Genomic DNA, 17,279 nt, shown 5'->3' with positions numbered 1-17,279 from the left:
TGATGTAATTAAGGCCTTTACAGTTTTTTTCTTAATTTGGGATTTTGCAATGTTTTACAGTTTTTACTGCTAGTAGTAGGAAAACTCGAGATTTCAAAAGAATCAAATGTTTTATGAAACCACCACGCATACGAAATGGTTTTAAAAGCTTCCGCAAAGTTTAACGTTTTGAAAATGGTTAATGATTGAAAACAAATGACATGTTTTAGAAGATAGCATAAGATAATGAAAATAGGTACCTATGGAAAAATGGTCTTAACATCATTACGATTTCTAAAGCATTATTATGTGACATCGCTAAATTTGGCCATAACGTCTAGGACGGGTTTGGGTGTTAGAGTTTTAGATATCCGTTACAACTAAAATGTTAAAATAAAAATCCAAATTCTGAAATTATACCAAATAGTTCGGGAGTCCAAGTATTACAAAACTCCAGAAATAATCCTTAAAATCAAAATAAAATCATAATCATAAAACATTTATAAACTCGTGGTCATCATGAGGCTCCATCACACCGATCTGCCTAAGCCTATGGATTACATGAGTAGAACAGACAAATAGATGTGAGTTTTCATAAACTCAGTATGTAACCCAACAAAAATTGGCATACAGTACATACATACAGTCTCAAATATAGTCAGATATAGATTCAGACTCGTGTCCATTTCAGATACATATTAACAGTACAGATATGCAAAATCCTACCCCCATCCTCTATATGCTATCTCCGACCATCCCATCACACCATGTGGGGTTAAAAACACTCACACATCACTATACACCATATTGAGTCATTACGACATGTAATAGATAATACGCAGCTAAGTTGCTAGAATAAAGACGAAGGTCACCATTCAGAACACTTCCGCCATATATAAAGCCCTACCCCAAATACAATTATAGAATACGGATACAGAAATAACTGATATAACATGCTTATAATGCTTGTGTACAAACAATAGGTATACTTAACAGTACAACCAATCATACATTTAGTACCCTACTCAGATCAGTCTATCAAAATATCATAGCACACAAATTAGGATTTGGTTAACTCTTATCGATCTTACAATAGGCCTACAGGCGATCGGAACGACCCGTGCAACCTTAGGGAAAATTTTAAAAATTTAGGCTCACATGTCTGTATGGGCCCACACACCCGTGTGGCCCACACGTCAAGATTGCCCTTGCCCGTGTGGCCTACACGGCCTGGTCTAAAACCCACACACCCGTGTAAGCCTATACGCCCAACTTGGCCTAGCCCATGTGGCCTACACGGCCATACCCACACCACCACATGGCCGTGTCATGCGCATGGCCATGCCTTCGTCTACCACACAGCCGTGTCACGTATACGGCCAACCATACGGACGACCACATGCACGTGTGGTGCCGACAGAACAAATTTTCAGCTTTTGCCAAAGTTTGATTTTCTGCGTTTCGAGTACACACCTGATTTGTTTAAGATGCTACAGAAACTCCGAGCCCTTTGAACCTTAAGAAACAGAAATCCATTGACCACTTAGCAACCAATTTACGAATCAACTCATAATCCCAAAACAACTCAAGAAACTTACCATCGACAAAGACAGATATCTACACGATTTAGACCATCAGAGCAAAACTCTTTCACCACCTCCTTCTCCTACACAAGAATTACGTAGGAATCAAGCCCCTAACTACGCCGAAAACATACCACAGAGAGGGTATATCTAACAGTTTACCAAAAATTAAAACGGAAATAACTCTCTTACCTAAATTCCAAGGCAAGCACCAAAATTCGAGTATAATGAGAGAAACAAAAAGAAAGTTGCACAGATTAACCAAGGGAAAAAGAGAGGAGGGAAAACTCACGTCAAAATTTCCTGAAGGAGAGAGAAAAAAATTTGAAAAAAAAATTGATAACAAAAATCCCCCATATCTCTCCCACTAACTCACAACTACATCAGAGTTTTGGCTCCACCGAAACTTTGTCAAACAACTGAGAAAAAATTAACACTCTTATTAACGTAAGGATTTAAACACAAAACCTCCAACATATTAACTCTTTTACCACTCAAACTAGCAAGCTCATTCTGATATAAATTAACAGACAATTTTATATAAGCCCACTCAACAAGGGTAAGGCTAGGATTAAAAAAATAACAAAATTTGGCAAAGGTAAGACTTGAACCCAAGACCTCTCAAACACACCTAGAACACTTAATCATTAAAACAGACAAATATTTGTATTAAAATTTACAGATACAAAAATAAATTATTTAAGGCGTTACAAAATATTTTTTTATTTTTCTAGGTTTTGTAAAATATGGAAGAAAGTCTTGTAAAAAGACGATGGTTTCTAGGTTTCAACTCAAAAATTTGATAAAATTTTTAAAAATTTTTTGTAACCTTTTTAGATTTTTTTACATATATATTTTTAATTTTTAGAAATTTTTATTTATAATGTTTATTTTTAAAAATATTTTAACATAATTTTTAATATTTTTAATAATTTATATTTATTTTTAAGATTTAAAAAAATAGAATTACTGTTAAGAAAAAATAAAAAATGATATTTTTAACTATAATGAAGAGACCAAATTAATAAAAAAAACATTTAAATTAACATACTTTTCGAAATGTATAAGGGTTAATTTACTCAATTTCAATAGAATAGCTGAAATGGAATCTGCTTTTAAATCCAAAGGCTTCTTCAATACTTCTATCTATTTTTGGTAATTCAAAAGTTACGTAGAATAGTTACATACTAGATTATGATATAGAATAACTACTTGAACGTTGTATTATAAATGTGATATAGAATTGATATAATATAATATTTTATATATTAAAAATTTTAGCAAAAATTTTTAAAATTAATGTTGTGTTAAATTATTATCCATATTCATAATCAAAATATTTATATTCATCATTTCTTTAATAAAGTTTATATATATCATTAATTATAAAAAATACATATAATGCAACATTCTATAATTGTATACTATAATGAGATTCATGACATAAATAGATTTCCTTGAAATAAAAAGATCATTCTTTTTCTACTTTTTAACCTGAGATTTTTACAATCTGGATTCCATGGAATTGACAGTGATTAATGTTTCAGCAAATGCTCCTTCAAAGACATGGATGCCATTGCTTATGCGTTATGATCAAGCGAGGTATAAAAAATAATGATTTAACTTTGACCACCATTTCTCCTTCTCAGATGCTCCAACACAAGTTTTTCACCAGTCAGCTGTTCAACCAAACCTTACATTTCAAGGGAACTAAATTTAGAGCCCAAACAATCAAGTGAGAAATTATTCCCGTAATTTTATCAATAAAAGCATGAAAATGAATCTAAAGTGGCTTAGCCTAATTGGTTTATGCTAATAAATTTGGATTCGACTTAAGAAAATGAGAAGAAGAATAATGAGATTAGTACCATTTGTATAATCTCGACAGTCATGAAGCCCAATTCTCAAATCAACCTCCCATGTGTTGTTGAAGTCATAGGCCTTATCAACAGCATTCCCTTCAGCATATCCAACGAACCAACATCTGCTCCTCGGCAGCTTCCTTAACTTCCTTGTAAGAACAACTCCTATCCCAAGTGTTACTATAATTATATCCCAAAATTTTAACTAAACCATAATCGCCTGTACCAATATAAGTTTTCAATTTTGGAAAGTTGATACATCTGATACATTGATGAATTTTGATAGTAATAAATAAAATTTGGCAGAAGTCTACTATAGCAAACCTGGTACTGCTCTACCAGACAGAGCAGCAAGTGCCGTGTATATGTTCTCTGGATCTTCAGGTTGAAAATCAAAGACAATGGCCTACACTTAAAATTTTCAGATTCAGATTAAATATCCCTAAAATTGTAAACAAATATTACCAAAGATAAATAATAAAAAATTTATATGAATTAAAATGGAGAGAGGTGAGTTCAAAGGATGATAAGGGCTGTTGTACTTATTGCAGCTTGCTTCAGTTAGATTTTTCAGACAAAGCTAGCTCCTACTAGCAGAAAAATTATGGGGAGATAATGAAGAGGAAAGAACCTGAGAAAGGAGAGGAGAAGAGGGTTTGATGATGACCATGAAGTGTTGCAAGTCCCAGACACTGAGGGAGTAAGCAGTTGACATCAAAAGCTGGGCCGGTCCCTTTGTAGCTCTTAGTGCCACTGCTGCCACATAAACTTCATCTTTGCTTCTTGTCAGAGTTGATTTTGTGAATAGAAGAGCTGACATTTTGCATATTGATATGGAACTTGAACCGTCAATACTAGTACTTTAAAAGAGATGAATGCAAACAAGCTCGGCCCACAACTAACGGGCCTTCAAGAGTCTAACCAAATTATTGGACTACATTCCAATTCTTTTTGGAGCGGCAAACAGGTAATTTCAAGACTATTTATATGTATAAGATTTCATTTGTGAATTATAAAAATCATATTTATGAACAGTGATTAAAGATGTAATAAAAAAAAAAAAGGTACGAAGAGCTCCTACTATTCTAACCTGGTCAATGGGTTTGATCACTTTCGCTTTAGGATTGAGAACAATATTTGTAAGAATGCTTTAGTAGCGTTAGAAGAGTGCTACGAGCAGTGTACTGCTAAAGAACAAAGATAAAACATCATTATAATTATGCAGTTTGATTTTTTTACATTTATAAGGTTTTACTCAGAGATATCATTTATTATCTTAACACTTTGTATAGCTAGTGATTCAAGTTCTAATACTAACTAGATTAGTCACTTGACTGTTACACCTAAGATTTAGATTTCTCCTCTAAATTTTCTAAAACTTAGGTTGAAAATCAAGTAATTCACATGTTTTCAAAAGCATTGTCAACTATAAAAGTATTTGAGACTTACTAACATGCTAGATTAATTACAGTCAATCTTTCCATCAAAATAGTGAGATAATAAGCTCAAAGAATATATTCTCTAAGTCCAAGATAAGTCTTCAACTTCAAGATATGTTACTAAGTTTTTCCAATCTGATTCAATCTCCTCAAAAGAAAAATGCTGATTTACTTAACCCTATCCAAATTAATTCTTCAATATATATTTTTATAGATAGTTTGGACATCATAGTTAGACTTACACATTCAAAACATCATCAAAGATCACAACTCAAAATTTTGTTTACAAAAATTTTTAACTCCAAATATAATAAGTTACAATACTGAACACTACCCAATAACAATGGGAGTTGCACCCGGTGCTCATCATAACAACTTCAACACTTCAAATTTAGACTAATTTTGATTCAACATTTAGGTAATATTTTGAAACTTACATTTGAATTTTAAAAATTTAAATTTGAAATTCTAGATCATTGCTTGGGAATAAAATATTTCAAATATAAGAGTTTGAATTATTTCACATACATTATTTGAATAATTAAATTTAAATTTTGGCTTCAACTAGATTTAAGCTTTATTTCATTCTTATCCAAAATCTTATAAAAAAAAGTAGCTGTAGAAAGTTTGATAAGTTTTTATTTCATTCTTAAATTTTTGGGGGTTAAACTAAATCAAGTTAAAATTATATTAAAATCTTGAAAAAATCAAATATAATCAGAATAACAAAAACTGTAGCTATAGAAACTTGATATAGTTTTTAATTCATTAACAATTTGATATAGTTTTATTCAAGAAAGAAAATTTTATGACATTTGGATTTTAAAAATTCCAAATTCCAAATTCCAAATTCCAAAATTTAAAATCTAAAATTTATGTTTTATAAGATTGAGCTTGGATTTACTCAAATTCAAATCCATAACTTTTATTAGATATCCAAACAAAAAAAAATTGAAAATTCTTTTTTTTCCCCAAATCTTGATTTCCAAACATGGCATAAATTAATTAATATTTACAAAAAAGAGTTCACATAATATTAATAAACTTCAAAATTAATAAATTTAATGAAATTTTAATTAAAGTATTTGAAAATGATTTTTTGATAAATTTGTTAAAAATAAAAGTTTTTAACATTGAATAATTTTTAAATAAAATTTTATTAAATGCGTATATATATATATGAAAAAATAATTTTATATATTCAAAAGCTATTAGCATAAATTATAAAGAATTCTTTTCTTTTTATTCTAATAACATTCTAATACAACTATTACTAAACTAAAAGTTAATAGTATTTGCGGATTGAGTTTTAGCTTGATTGGCATGTGTATTATTATCAATATAGGAGGATGTAAGTTTGAGTGCAATGAAGCGTATTATCCTCCTATTTATGAGTTGGGAGGCTATTGGTAGTTTTAGGCATTATACCAAAAAAAGTAGATATAATCAAAATCTGTAATGAATTTGTTTAAAAAAAGTTAGTAATATTTATTTATGAAATATTTTGGCTTTTGTATGTTATTTGCCTCTTTAATTTTCTAATTCCACACGTAATTATTTGAGTTGAAATTTATTTTTTTAATAATTCATCAATAGATTAATAATTAATTATTTAACTATTTTTTATAATATTAATTTGCAACAATTGTTAAGTTGCGTAAAAAAATTTCAAGGCTTGGCTGAGACTGACAAAGTACAATATCTCAAAAGAAAGATGGAGACTGTGATCGAGAGGCTATCTTTCCTAGTGGTAGCATTGGTAGATCCATTAAAAAGTTATGACAGAGGTCGACGGAACCTCCTGATCCAGACGATCTTGTAGTGGATGATAAGGGAATCAAAGTGAATACTAATAATGTCATAACAAAGTTGTGGAAAGATAAACTTTTGGGCAATACGACTACCTCGATGAACACACAGAAAGAAGAGGATTTTGAACTGCTATTGTGGGATGCTAAAAAAGAGATTGTTGATGGCATCCCTTCCATCCCTTTCTCTGAGTGAGTACACCGATTCATTGCAAAACATATGTCTTGGACTGTGATTGTCAAGTTGCTAGGTAGAAGGATTTCGTATCTCACCATGTCCAACAAATTGCAATAAATTTGGAAGAAAAAACGTCGTTGCAAATCCTAGATTTGGAGAATGATTATTTTTTTGTCAAGTTTCATGATGATGATGATGAGTACCTTGCTGCTTTTTCGAGAGGACCATGGAAAATTTTTGGCTAATACCTGTTGGTGTTAGAACAAATAACAAGCAAGGTTTAGCAAAAACTTGAGCAGCAAGGCTCGATACTTGCTGAAGAAACAAAACAGAATTCGAAGCAGAAAGCAAGCAAAAAAAAAATAGAGAGTATGTTGAATGAAAAATGATGATAATTTCATTAATTAAGAACAATGTCATAATGTCAATACATAAACCAAGCATTGTGCTTGTCAAAATCAGTATAAGGTCAACTAATCTATACCAACTACCACTAATACATTAGAACTTACAAAACTAAGCTTGTACACATAAATAAAGCTGATTAACAACTCAATCACTTTAGAAATACATCAAAATTCTACCTAACATTGTTCAAAATGAACCAAAATGCATTACATTAACCAAAATAACAAAAATGAACTAAATTCAACAAGTTGCACTTGGTTTAGCAGCTCCTACTTGGCTCGAGTTGCATGGCCTGCTTCTTTGTTGCTCTTGGCGCCACATGCTAACCAACCTTTAACACTCCTCCTTGGTTAGCATGTTGCAAACTCCCATTTGTTCTCTTAGTTTGATAAACCTTGATACACCAAGGGCTTTAGTTAGAATGTCAGCAATTTGCTCTTCAGAATTGCAATGAATTAGCTCTACTTCTCGAGCTTACTCCATTTCCCTTACAACATGCAGCTTAATGCTGAAATGCTTTGTTCTACAATGGAAAACAGGATTCTTTGTAATTGCAACAGTAGACATGTTATCACAATAGATCTCTATTGCTTCCCTTTGATGTAGGTTCAAATTAGCTAGGATTTTCCTCAGCCAAATGGCTTGGTTCACAGCTCCTGCAGCTATCACATATTCAGCTTTAGCTGTTGACTGAGCCACTACACTTTGCTTCTTCGAACTCCAGCAAAACATAGCTGAACCAAGGGTAAAAGCATACCCTGAGGTGGATTTCATGTCATCTATAGAACCAGCCCAGTCACTATTAGTGTATCCTACCAGTTTCAAACTTTCAGCTTTGCCAAACTGAAGTCCATAGCTTAGGGTCCCTTTAATGTATCTTAGCACCCTTTTTGCTGCTTGAAAATGCTTCTCATTGCAACAATGCATAAATCTTGACAACAGGCTTACAGCAAACATAATGTCTGGTCTTGATGCAGTTAGATATAACAAAAAACCTACCAAGCTTTTGTAGATGAACTCACTAACCTGCTCATGATCCACTTGGCTCGACAGCTTTGTTCCAACTGCCACAAGTGTAGTTGTTGGCTTATAGTTCTCTACTGAGAACTTGTTCAGGATCTTCATGTCAAATGTCCTCTAACTCAAGAAGATTCTATTTTGAGTTTGGAACACTTCCATTCCTAGAAAGTATGTCATTTGCCCCAAGTCAGACATCTCAAACATGTTCATCATTTTGGTTTTGAAATCAGCCAACATTCTTTGGTCTCCTCTTGTGACCAAAAGATCATCAAAATACAGGGACACAATGAGCTGTGTTTCAGCTCGTTCCTTCTTGATATACAATGTTGGCTCACTAAAGCTCCTTTCAAACCCCAGATTGATCAAGTATCCATCAATCTTGCTGTACCAAGCCCTTGGTGCCTGTTTTAAGCCATATAAGGCTTTCTTCAGTCTGTACACCAAATGTTCCTTACCCGCTACTTCAAAGCCTTGTGGCTGGTCAATGTATATCTCCTCTTCAAGGAATCCATTCAAAAAAGCTGACTTCACATCGAGCTGGTGGATCTTCTATTGCATTTGTGCTGCTAAGCCAACTAGCAGCCTAATGGTGTCTAGCCTGGCCATTGGTGCAAATGTCTCCATGTAATTCAGGCCATATTTTTGACTAAATCTTTAACAACCAGCCTAGCCTTTAGCTTATTCAAGCTCCCATCAGCATTCTGCTTGGCTCGATAGACCCATTTTACCCTAATGACTTTTCTGTTGGCTGGTCTTTCGACCAATTCCCATGTTTGATTCTTTTTAATCATGGCAATCTTATCAGCCATTACTTGTTTCTAGCCTTCATGAGCTTCAGCATTTTCAAAACAGGTTGGTTCTTCCTGAGCTACTTGAGCCCTCTCATAAACTTTAGCCAATGTTCTTGTACCCCTGACAAGTTCATCATCAACATCCATCTCATGACCATTTTGATCAGCTTCAGTCTGATTTGTCACAAGATCTTCAGAACCTGCCTTTGGCTCATTCTGCTCCCAATTCTAATTTGCCTTTTCATTGAACACAATATCTCTGCTCGCTAGCACTTTGTTTGTTGAAGGATCCAAGATCCTATAGCCCTTCTTGACTGTGCTGTAGCATACCAGAATGCCTGCTTGAGCTTTCTTATCCAGCTTGCCTTTTTTTACAGCTGGTACTTATGCATAACACATACAGCCAAAGACCTTCAAATGAGCCAATGATGGCTTGAACCTGAACCAGGCCTCAAACGGTGTTTTGTGAGCCAAGGCTTTTGTTGGAAGCCTGTTTTGTATGTACATAGCAGTGTTGACTGCCTCAGCCCACAAGGTTTTGGGCAAATTCTTCTCAAACATGAGGCATCTGGCCATATCCATCAAGCTTCTGTTCTTTCTTTCACTTACACCATTCTGTTGAGGTGTGTAAGTGTTAGTTAGCTGGTGTTTAATACTTGCTTCATCACAAAAAGCTTGAAACTGAGCTGAGGTATACTCAGTTCCATTATCAGACCTTATGGTCTTGAGCTTACAGTCTGTTTCTGTCTCAGCAGCAGCTTTGTACTTCCAAAACACTGAGGCTACCTCTAACTTGTTCTTCAAAAAATAAATCCAATAGAATCTTGAACAATCATCAATGAAAAGAATGAAATACCTGCTGCCATTCAGTGATTGAGTCTTCATGGGGCCACACACATCAGTGTGCACAAGCTACAACCTTTCTGAGGCTCTTCAGGCTTTGTTTGAAGGAAATAGCAGCCTAGTCTGCTTTCCTAGTTGACACACCTCACACACATCCTCCTTCTCAACTGAGTTGATGAAGTTTTGAACTAGGTCTTGTTTGATTAGCTGGTCCATCGATCTATGATTGGCATGACCAAGCCTTTGATGCCAAAGCTTGGATTCATCTGAAGAAGTAGCATAGGTACTATCTAGGCCTTTGTTCCAGTCCACAACAAAACTTTTGTCTGTCATGGCTACTTTCATGAGCTTGGATCCTCTTGGATCACTAATTTGGAACTTATTGCCTTTAAACACAACATTATAGCCCTCTTCAAGCAACTGAGCTATACTGAGCAAGTTTCTATCAATCTCAGGTACAAACAACATATTTGAAATGAGTTTGTTACCTGTGGGAGTGTATATCAACACATCCCCTTTGCCCTCTGCCTTGATAAAGTGTCCATTGCCAACCTTTACTTTGGTCATGTAGCTTCTGTCTAATGACTTGAAAATGGCAGCATCTAGTGACATGTGATTAGTGCAGCCACTGTCTAAGAGCCACTCATTTGACACTTTCTCTTGAGCATCTGAGCAGGAGACTGCAAAGACCTGCTCCTCATGGTCACTGCCTTCTTCAGTTACTCGAGCCTCAACCTTTTGCTAATGTGGTTGGTTCTGTCTTAGTCTACTTTTGCAAACCCTTTCAACATGCCCCATCTTCTTACAATGTTGGCATTGTGCATCTGGTCTAAACCAACATTTGGCCTCTGGATGACCAGGCTTTTTGCAATGTCTGCAAGGTCTATCCCATCTTCTTAAAGCATCTGACTTAGGCTTGTCTCTCCAAGTCTTCTTGCCTTTGTAAGCAGTAGTGCTCAAGGCAGGCTTGGTTTTGCCTTGAAAGGCACCATCCTGGTGCTTCTCCAACCTGCTGGCTTCTTTACTCTTGTGCATAAAGAGCATTGATCAACTCTGTTAATGTGATGCTGGTCAGGTCCCTTGAGTCTTCGAGGGAGGATATTTTTGCCTCATACCTCTGTGGTAAGGTTGAGATCACCTTCTCTACTATTCTTGCTTCATTGAACTGCTCTCCAAGAAGCCTTATTTTGTTAACCACAGCCATGATTTTGTCTGAATACCGCTTGACAATTTCTTCCTCCTTCATCTTTAAATTCTCGAAGTCCCTTCTCAAGTTTAATAGCTGTTGTTGCCTTGTCCTTTCTGTCCCTTGAAACTCTTCCTTCAATCTGTCCCAAGCTTGCTTTGGTGTCTCACAAGCCATGATTCTTATGAAGATCACATCTGTGACATAATTCTGGATGCAGGACATGGCTTTGTGCCTCTTAGTCCTTTCATCAGCATGCTGCCTGATCTGAGCCACTGTTGGGTTGGCTCTGAGTGGTGTTGGTTCAACATCTGATTTGAACACCTTCCATAGGTCGAATGCCTGTAGGTAGGTCTTCATTTTGACCACCCATATGTGATATCCTTCTCCATTGAAGACTGGAGGTGCAGCTAGTGAGAAGCTTGATTGAGCCATTGATTTGAGATTCAAATATGACAGGTCTACTAAGACAAATGCTCTAGATACCAACTGTTGGTGTTAGAACAAAGAACAAGCAAGGTTTAGCAAAAACTTGAGCAGCAAGGCTCGATACTTGCTGAAGAAACAAAACAAAATTCGAAGCAAAAAACAAGCAAAAAAAAATGGAGAGTATGTTGAATGAAAAATGATGATAATTTCATTAATTAAGAACAATGACATAATGCTTGAATGAAAAATGATGATAATTTCATTAATTAAGAACAATGACGTAATGCCAATACATAAATGCTTGTCAAAATCAGTATAAGGTCAACTAATCTATACCAACTACAACTAATATATTGGAACTTACAAAACTAAGCTTGTACACATGAACAAAGTTGATTAACAGCTCAATCACTTTAGAAATACATCAAACTTCTACCTTAACATAGTTCAAAATGAACCAAAATGCATTATATTAACCAAAATAACAAAAATAAACTAAATTCAACAAGCTGCACTTGGTTCAACAGCTCCTGGTTGGCTTGAGTTGCATGGCCTGCTTCTTTGCTGCCCTTGGCGCCACATGCTGACCAACCTTTAACAATACCTCACTGTGCAGTTTTGGACACTAGCATTCTGGATTGACCAAGTTCAACCCAAAAGTTTAATGATTTGGATTATGTTACTAGGATTGCCAGGGGGTATGTGCACCAAAAGTCTGCTACAGTTTATTGGAAGTGTAATCGGCCCGGTGGGGAAGATCGACTGTAATATAGATAATAGCTTTAGAGGGAAATTTGCTAGAATTGCGGTCTACGTTGACTTGGGAAAGCCTCTAGTCTCAAAATTTAAAATCGATGGGAAAACTCAACATGTCAAGTCTGAATCCTTACCTATGGTTCGCTTCAATTGCAGGAGATTTGGGCACAACCAAGAGTTTTGTCCATACAAATCGATGGGAAAACTCAATGTGTCGAGTATGAATCCTTACCTATGGTTTGTTTCATTATGGGAGATTTAGGCACAACTGATAGTTTTCTTTGCACAAATCTGGTCAAGGTGTTGCCTCGGAGAAAGAAGACAACCAGTCACAAATACAGGGTTCTGAGATGCAAAAAAAAAGTTGAGGAGGAGCAGTTTGCTCCTTGGATGCTTGTTGAATACAGACAGAGGAGGAAGCCTTGATCGACGATGAGCCCCAACGACGACATGGATGGTGGTGTGGTTGGTAGTTCCAGATTCAGTGCCCTCAACGTTAATCATAGAGAGGAAAAAGGAAAGCAGTCTCGTGGATTAGATGGCATTGATGAAAGCCGAAAATCAGGAGCACAAGATACGGGCAGAGAAGATACGATAAGAGAGCAAAGTTTGGTAGGTTTTCCAAACAAAATCAAGACTACAAGAAAAGGCATCTCCAAGAATAAAGGCAAAGCGATAGTCATTGCTAATAGGCCGAAGACCAACTTAAACATTCTTAAGCCTTCCAACAAAAAAGGTGCATCCTCTTTAGGACAAAATGTTAATCCTTTTGATGATGGGTCACGGATGGGCCCAAAAATCCTAGACAATAATCTAGATCCAATTCAATTTCAAATAGTGGGCTCAGATTTGAACAATAGAAAAATATGGCGATTAAATTTTTGGCTAAGTCAGGAAATACTACTGCAAAGAAAGAAATGAATCGTCCCTTTACCCTTGAACCTAAATAAAACATGGGGGAGAATTTTGGCCAATGCCCACTCGACGTGAGCAGTGAAAGATCAGGCGAGAATACAGGTCAAGAGCCAATTAATATTTCAAATGATGACCCCTCATCTCTTCCGGTTGCTCTAGCCATGGATGGCATAATCTAGGGACTAAGTCATGCAGTTGGAGAGAATACGACAATGTCAAGAGAGATAGATGGGTTGCAAGGTTTAGAGGGTGAAACTCAGGTGGATGTTGAATCGTCTTGAAATCCTTGATACCATTCTCACATTTCTCCATATTTTAATGGTGCCTTTTAATTTTCGTCTATTTTTCTGGAACTGTCAAAGGTGTAAACACCTTCACTTTCATAATTTTTTGAAAAAGTATAGGGAAAAGTTTTGTCCAGACATTGTGACTCTTATTGAAACACGAATTAGTGAGAATAAGGCTGATTCAATTATTGCAAAATTGGGTTTTAATAATTCCTTTATAAGCTTCTAGTTTTGCCGGGGAGGTCTATAGATACTTTGGAATGACAATGGATTTGTAGATGTCCTGAAGGTTCATCCGTAGTTTATGCATATGCGCATCCATAATAACCTAAGCCATTTTTCTTTTCTCTTCACTGCTGTATATGCTAGTCGATAGCAAGGCACAAGGAAACAATTATGGTATAAATTGGGTTGGCTTGCTACTAACCTTAAGGAACCATGGTTGATTGTGGGCGACTTTAATGTTATTATGAATAACGACGAATGGAAAGGCAGATCTGAGTCACATCAAGCAGGATGCAATCAGTTCAGGTCTTTCTTTTTTTAGCATGGACTACATGATTTAGGGTTCCAAGGCCCGATGTTTACTTAGAATAGGGGCAGTTTTTTCTAGAGATTAGATTACTCTCTTTACAACGATCTTTTGCAAACATTTTCACTAAAAGCCACTGTTCGACATTTGTATAAATTAAAGTCTAACCATCGTTCTATTCTTGCTTCGACTAATCCAGTAAAGGCAAGTATGGGGAGAGACCCTTTCATTTCTTAGTAAGTTGGTTAATACATCCTAAATTCTGTGACGTTATCAAAAAGTCTTGGAAACTAGAAGATGATATTGCTGTAAGACCCAACTTTAGCTCGGGCCTATATTACAAAAATAAAACAAATAAAAAATCTCAAAGTGTCCAATTTTTACAAGCCCAAATACACTACTCAAATGGCCCAAAATTAATAAAAACCCTACCAGTCCAAAAGGCCACAACTTTAACTTTCAGCAGAAAAAAAAAGAAATTCTAGCCTAAGAGCTGCCACCGCTCCTCCCTAGCACGCCATCGCCGGCCTCCTCGCTCATCTGATGCGTCTGACACTTAAAAAACAAGGGCAACAAGCAACAACAAAGAACAAACAGAAGAAGACAACGAAGAAAAATTAAAAAGCAATAAAGAACAACTTGCATTCCGGCTTTAAAAGCCACACCAATTTCATTGTTTTTTTTTACGCACATTTGAGAATCAAAAGATAACAGAACAAAAGTTTAGAAGGGTATTGATTTTTTCCTTGTTTGGTGTTCTTGTTTCTTTTTCTTTTTTACAAATCTTTTAATAAAAAAAGCACAAAGTAAGAAGAATAAAAAGGGTCAAACTGACCCGCTTCGTTCGTGCATCACCGTCACTGAAGATTTCCTCCGTCGTGAAAGTCTCAAAAACCCCTTCGGGTTTTCGTTCATGCTTTGAAGTAGGCGCACAAGAAGTCAAAGGGACGTAGGTTGAGCCTTTTCTCCCTATTTTTTAAGGTTTTCACCATTAGATTTAAGTTTGGGTTTTAAAAGAAAGGAAAAAAAGGGACATTTCGGCATTTTCCAGCCACCATAGATAGCGGCGCCGTCCCCGGTGGCCGGGGTTCGCTGGAGCTGCGTTTGGTTTGGGGGTTGAGAGAGTTTTGGAAGAGTTTTTAATTTTTTTGTTTTAAAAAATGATAGGCTGAATGAATTAGGGTAAAAATTTGATTTTTATAGCTTGTATAAATGACGCTGTTTTGGAGTTTAGGTTCAGAGGTCAAAATGATGTCATTTTGGCCTCTGACCCATGACCTGACCTGCTCCAAAAGGGGGGTCCGCGTGTTTCACTCTTTTGGGTTTATTGCGCGCATAGTCCCTCCACTTTTGGGGAGCGCTACAATCTGACCCTTATTTGTTTCTTTATTTTTCTTAAATTTTGCCGCATAATTTATTTTTGATTACATTTAGGTCCATGCTGAAACGTTGAGCATAAGGGTTGGGAATATTTCCCAGTTGGTCCCTCATTGTTTCGGCCCGTTTCATCTCGGTCCTTGATGGCCTATTTTCTGTTATTTACAATTTGTACCCTAATATTCAACTCGATTTTAGCCTAGTCCTAGTATGTTTAATTTATTTACTTATTTACTTATTCAGTTTTTAAGGAACTGTTTTGTTATTATTTATTTTAAGTTTGTTTTCTTATATTATTTACTTTAATCGCTTTATTATTATTTAATTTTCATTTTTTTTGTATGTTAACCATTTTAAATTTTTTTATTATTTATTGTATACTTCTTTATTATTATTTATTTTAAGATTTCATATATATTACTTATATTAAACTGTTTATATATATGTATTTTTTATATATATTATTTATTTTAAACTTATTTTTGACATATTATTTATGTTAAATTTCTTTGTGTTATTTTAAAATGTTTTATAAATTATTTGTTTTGAGTTTACTCTGTATACTATTCTATTGTTTTATATATATCAATGATTTTAAATTGTTTTATACAATCTACTTAAAATTTTTTTATAGTATCTATTTTAAATTTGTTTCTCCACATATTATTCATTTTAAAATTGTCTTATCATTTATTTTAAACTGTTTTATATCATTCACTTCATTCTTCTTTGATTATTAATGATGAAATTAAAAATAACATGTGTTGTGTGATTGTTGCCATTATGTGTTTTATAATTTGTTTATTTGTATCTTCATGTCGTTGTGATTCATTATCATAAAATTTTCATCCGCAAATTATTATGCCATTTTTATATCATCATTCCTTCTTGTTCCATTTACATCACATCGTGTATTAAGCTCGAGTGTATTTACCCAATATGGATCGTTTTATTTTATTCCAAACGAAATAAAATGCACATCGCTAAGTATTGCACTTGGTATCATTCAAAAGGAAAATCTTCAAAATAAGGAAATATTTTGCGTTTCGGGAATTCAAGAAATCGTACCCTAACTTATGGGGTTTCGATTTTCTTGTTAAACCTAAATAGCCAAATCCCCTTTTGGATTTCAAAATATACGAAGTTTCGGTAAAAATTAAAGGTAAACTTATTCCCGAAGATTAAAACGTCGCATCCTAACTTACGAGATGTGGCATTTTGTTATCTCGGGACGAGTGGGCCTTGGATGCTCATTTCAATGAAATTCAAGCTTTTTTAAAAATGAAGGAAAAAGGGGATCATATTTTAGAAATCATTTCAAATTTCAAATTTTCAATTTTCAACATTTAGACATTAATTAATCGATTAGGTACCAATTTTGGGCGTGATGAGGGTGCTAACCCTTCCTCACACTTAACCGACTCCCGAACCTGATTTCTCGAATTTTGTAGACCAAAAATCAATGTTTTAGTAAATGAAAATATTTTATTAAAATGACCAAATTATTAGGTGATCCGATTACACCTCGAAAAATCGGTGGCGACTCTCTTTTTTTGTTTTTGAATAAAAGTCGACCCCTTTTTTCAAAAAAAAAATTGTTTCGACAGCTTGGCGACTTCGCTAGGGACATTTGAGAGTTAAGCCATAAATTGATTAATTTTTGACTTTTTGTCGAAATTTGAAAATCTATTTTAAATTTAGGGTTGTTGCATTGCATTTTATCCGTCATTTTCATGGTTTATCATAGTATGCTTTAGTGGTTTAAACCTTTTGATGCATCTTTGCATATTACAAATTGGTCGATTTTACCCTTTTAAGTGGAAGTGAGAAACTATTCCTTCGTGAGGTCTTTACCTCCGTATAGGATAGTGGACCGCTTTCGGGAT

At 34.8% G+C, this 17,279-nt stretch overlaps 1 protein-coding gene and 3 long non-coding RNA genes across 4 annotated transcripts; all 4 read right to left on the bottom strand.

Moving 5' to 3' along the window:
* Positions 1–367: 367 nt before the first annotated feature.
* LOC121231809 (uncharacterized) lies at positions 368–2,154 on the bottom strand. The gene is made up of 3 exons (XR_005929869.1): positions 1,578–2,154; positions 1,453–1,495; positions 368–529 (listed from the first exon to the last, which is right to left on the bottom strand). It is a non-coding gene; the product is annotated as an uncharacterized lncRNA (long non-coding RNA).
* An 843-nt stretch (positions 2,155–2,997) lies between these two features.
* Positions 2,998–4,256, bottom strand: LOC107955717 (uncharacterized). Its single transcript, XM_016891516.2, has 4 exons — positions 4,056–4,256; positions 3,749–3,830; positions 3,431–3,589; positions 2,998–3,255 (listed from the first exon to the last, which is right to left on the bottom strand). The coding sequence occupies exons 1-4, from the start codon at positions 4,242–4,244 to the stop codon at positions 3,182–3,184; spliced, it is 504 nt and encodes a 167-aa protein (XP_016747005.1). The 5' UTR covers positions 4,245–4,256; the 3' UTR covers positions 2,998–3,181.
* Positions 4,257–11,762: 7,506 nt separating this feature from the next.
* On the bottom strand, positions 11,763–13,613 carry LOC107955716 (uncharacterized). Its single transcript, XR_001700081.2, has 2 exons — positions 12,417–13,613; positions 11,763–12,288 (listed from the first exon to the last, which is right to left on the bottom strand). It is a non-coding gene; the product is annotated as an uncharacterized lncRNA (long non-coding RNA).
* A 602-nt stretch (positions 13,614–14,215) lies between these two features.
* Positions 14,216–15,363, bottom strand: LOC107955715 (uncharacterized). Its single transcript, XR_001700080.2, has 2 exons — positions 14,852–15,363; positions 14,216–14,571 (listed from the first exon to the last, which is right to left on the bottom strand). It is a non-coding gene; the product is annotated as an uncharacterized lncRNA (long non-coding RNA).
* Between the last annotated feature and the right edge of the window lie 1,916 nt (positions 15,364–17,279).

The sequence above is a fragment of the Gossypium hirsutum genome, chromosome A07 (genome assembly GCF_007990345.1).
Source record: "Gossypium hirsutum isolate 1008001.06 chromosome A07, Gossypium_hirsutum_v2.1, whole genome shotgun sequence".
Lineage (NCBI taxonomy): Eukaryota > Viridiplantae > Streptophyta > Magnoliopsida > Malvales > Malvaceae > Gossypium > Gossypium hirsutum.
Note: the sequence above shows the minus strand (reverse complement) of the source record. Positions and strands in the feature narration are given on the sequence as shown.

Coding starts and splice junctions, on each gene's coding strand:
- LOC107955717 (XM_016891516.2), bottom strand. CDS start 4,244: ATGTCAGCTCTTCTATTCACAAAATCAACTCTGACAAGAAGCAAAGAT. Junction 3,831..4,055: donor CTTCTCCTCTCCTTTCTCAG/GTTCTTTCCTCT, acceptor TTTTAAGTGTAG/GCCATTGTCTTTGATTTTCA. Junction 3,590..3,748: donor GTCTGGTAGAGCAGTACCAG/GTTTGCTATAGT, acceptor CACTTGGGATAG/GAGTTGTTCTTACAAGGAAG.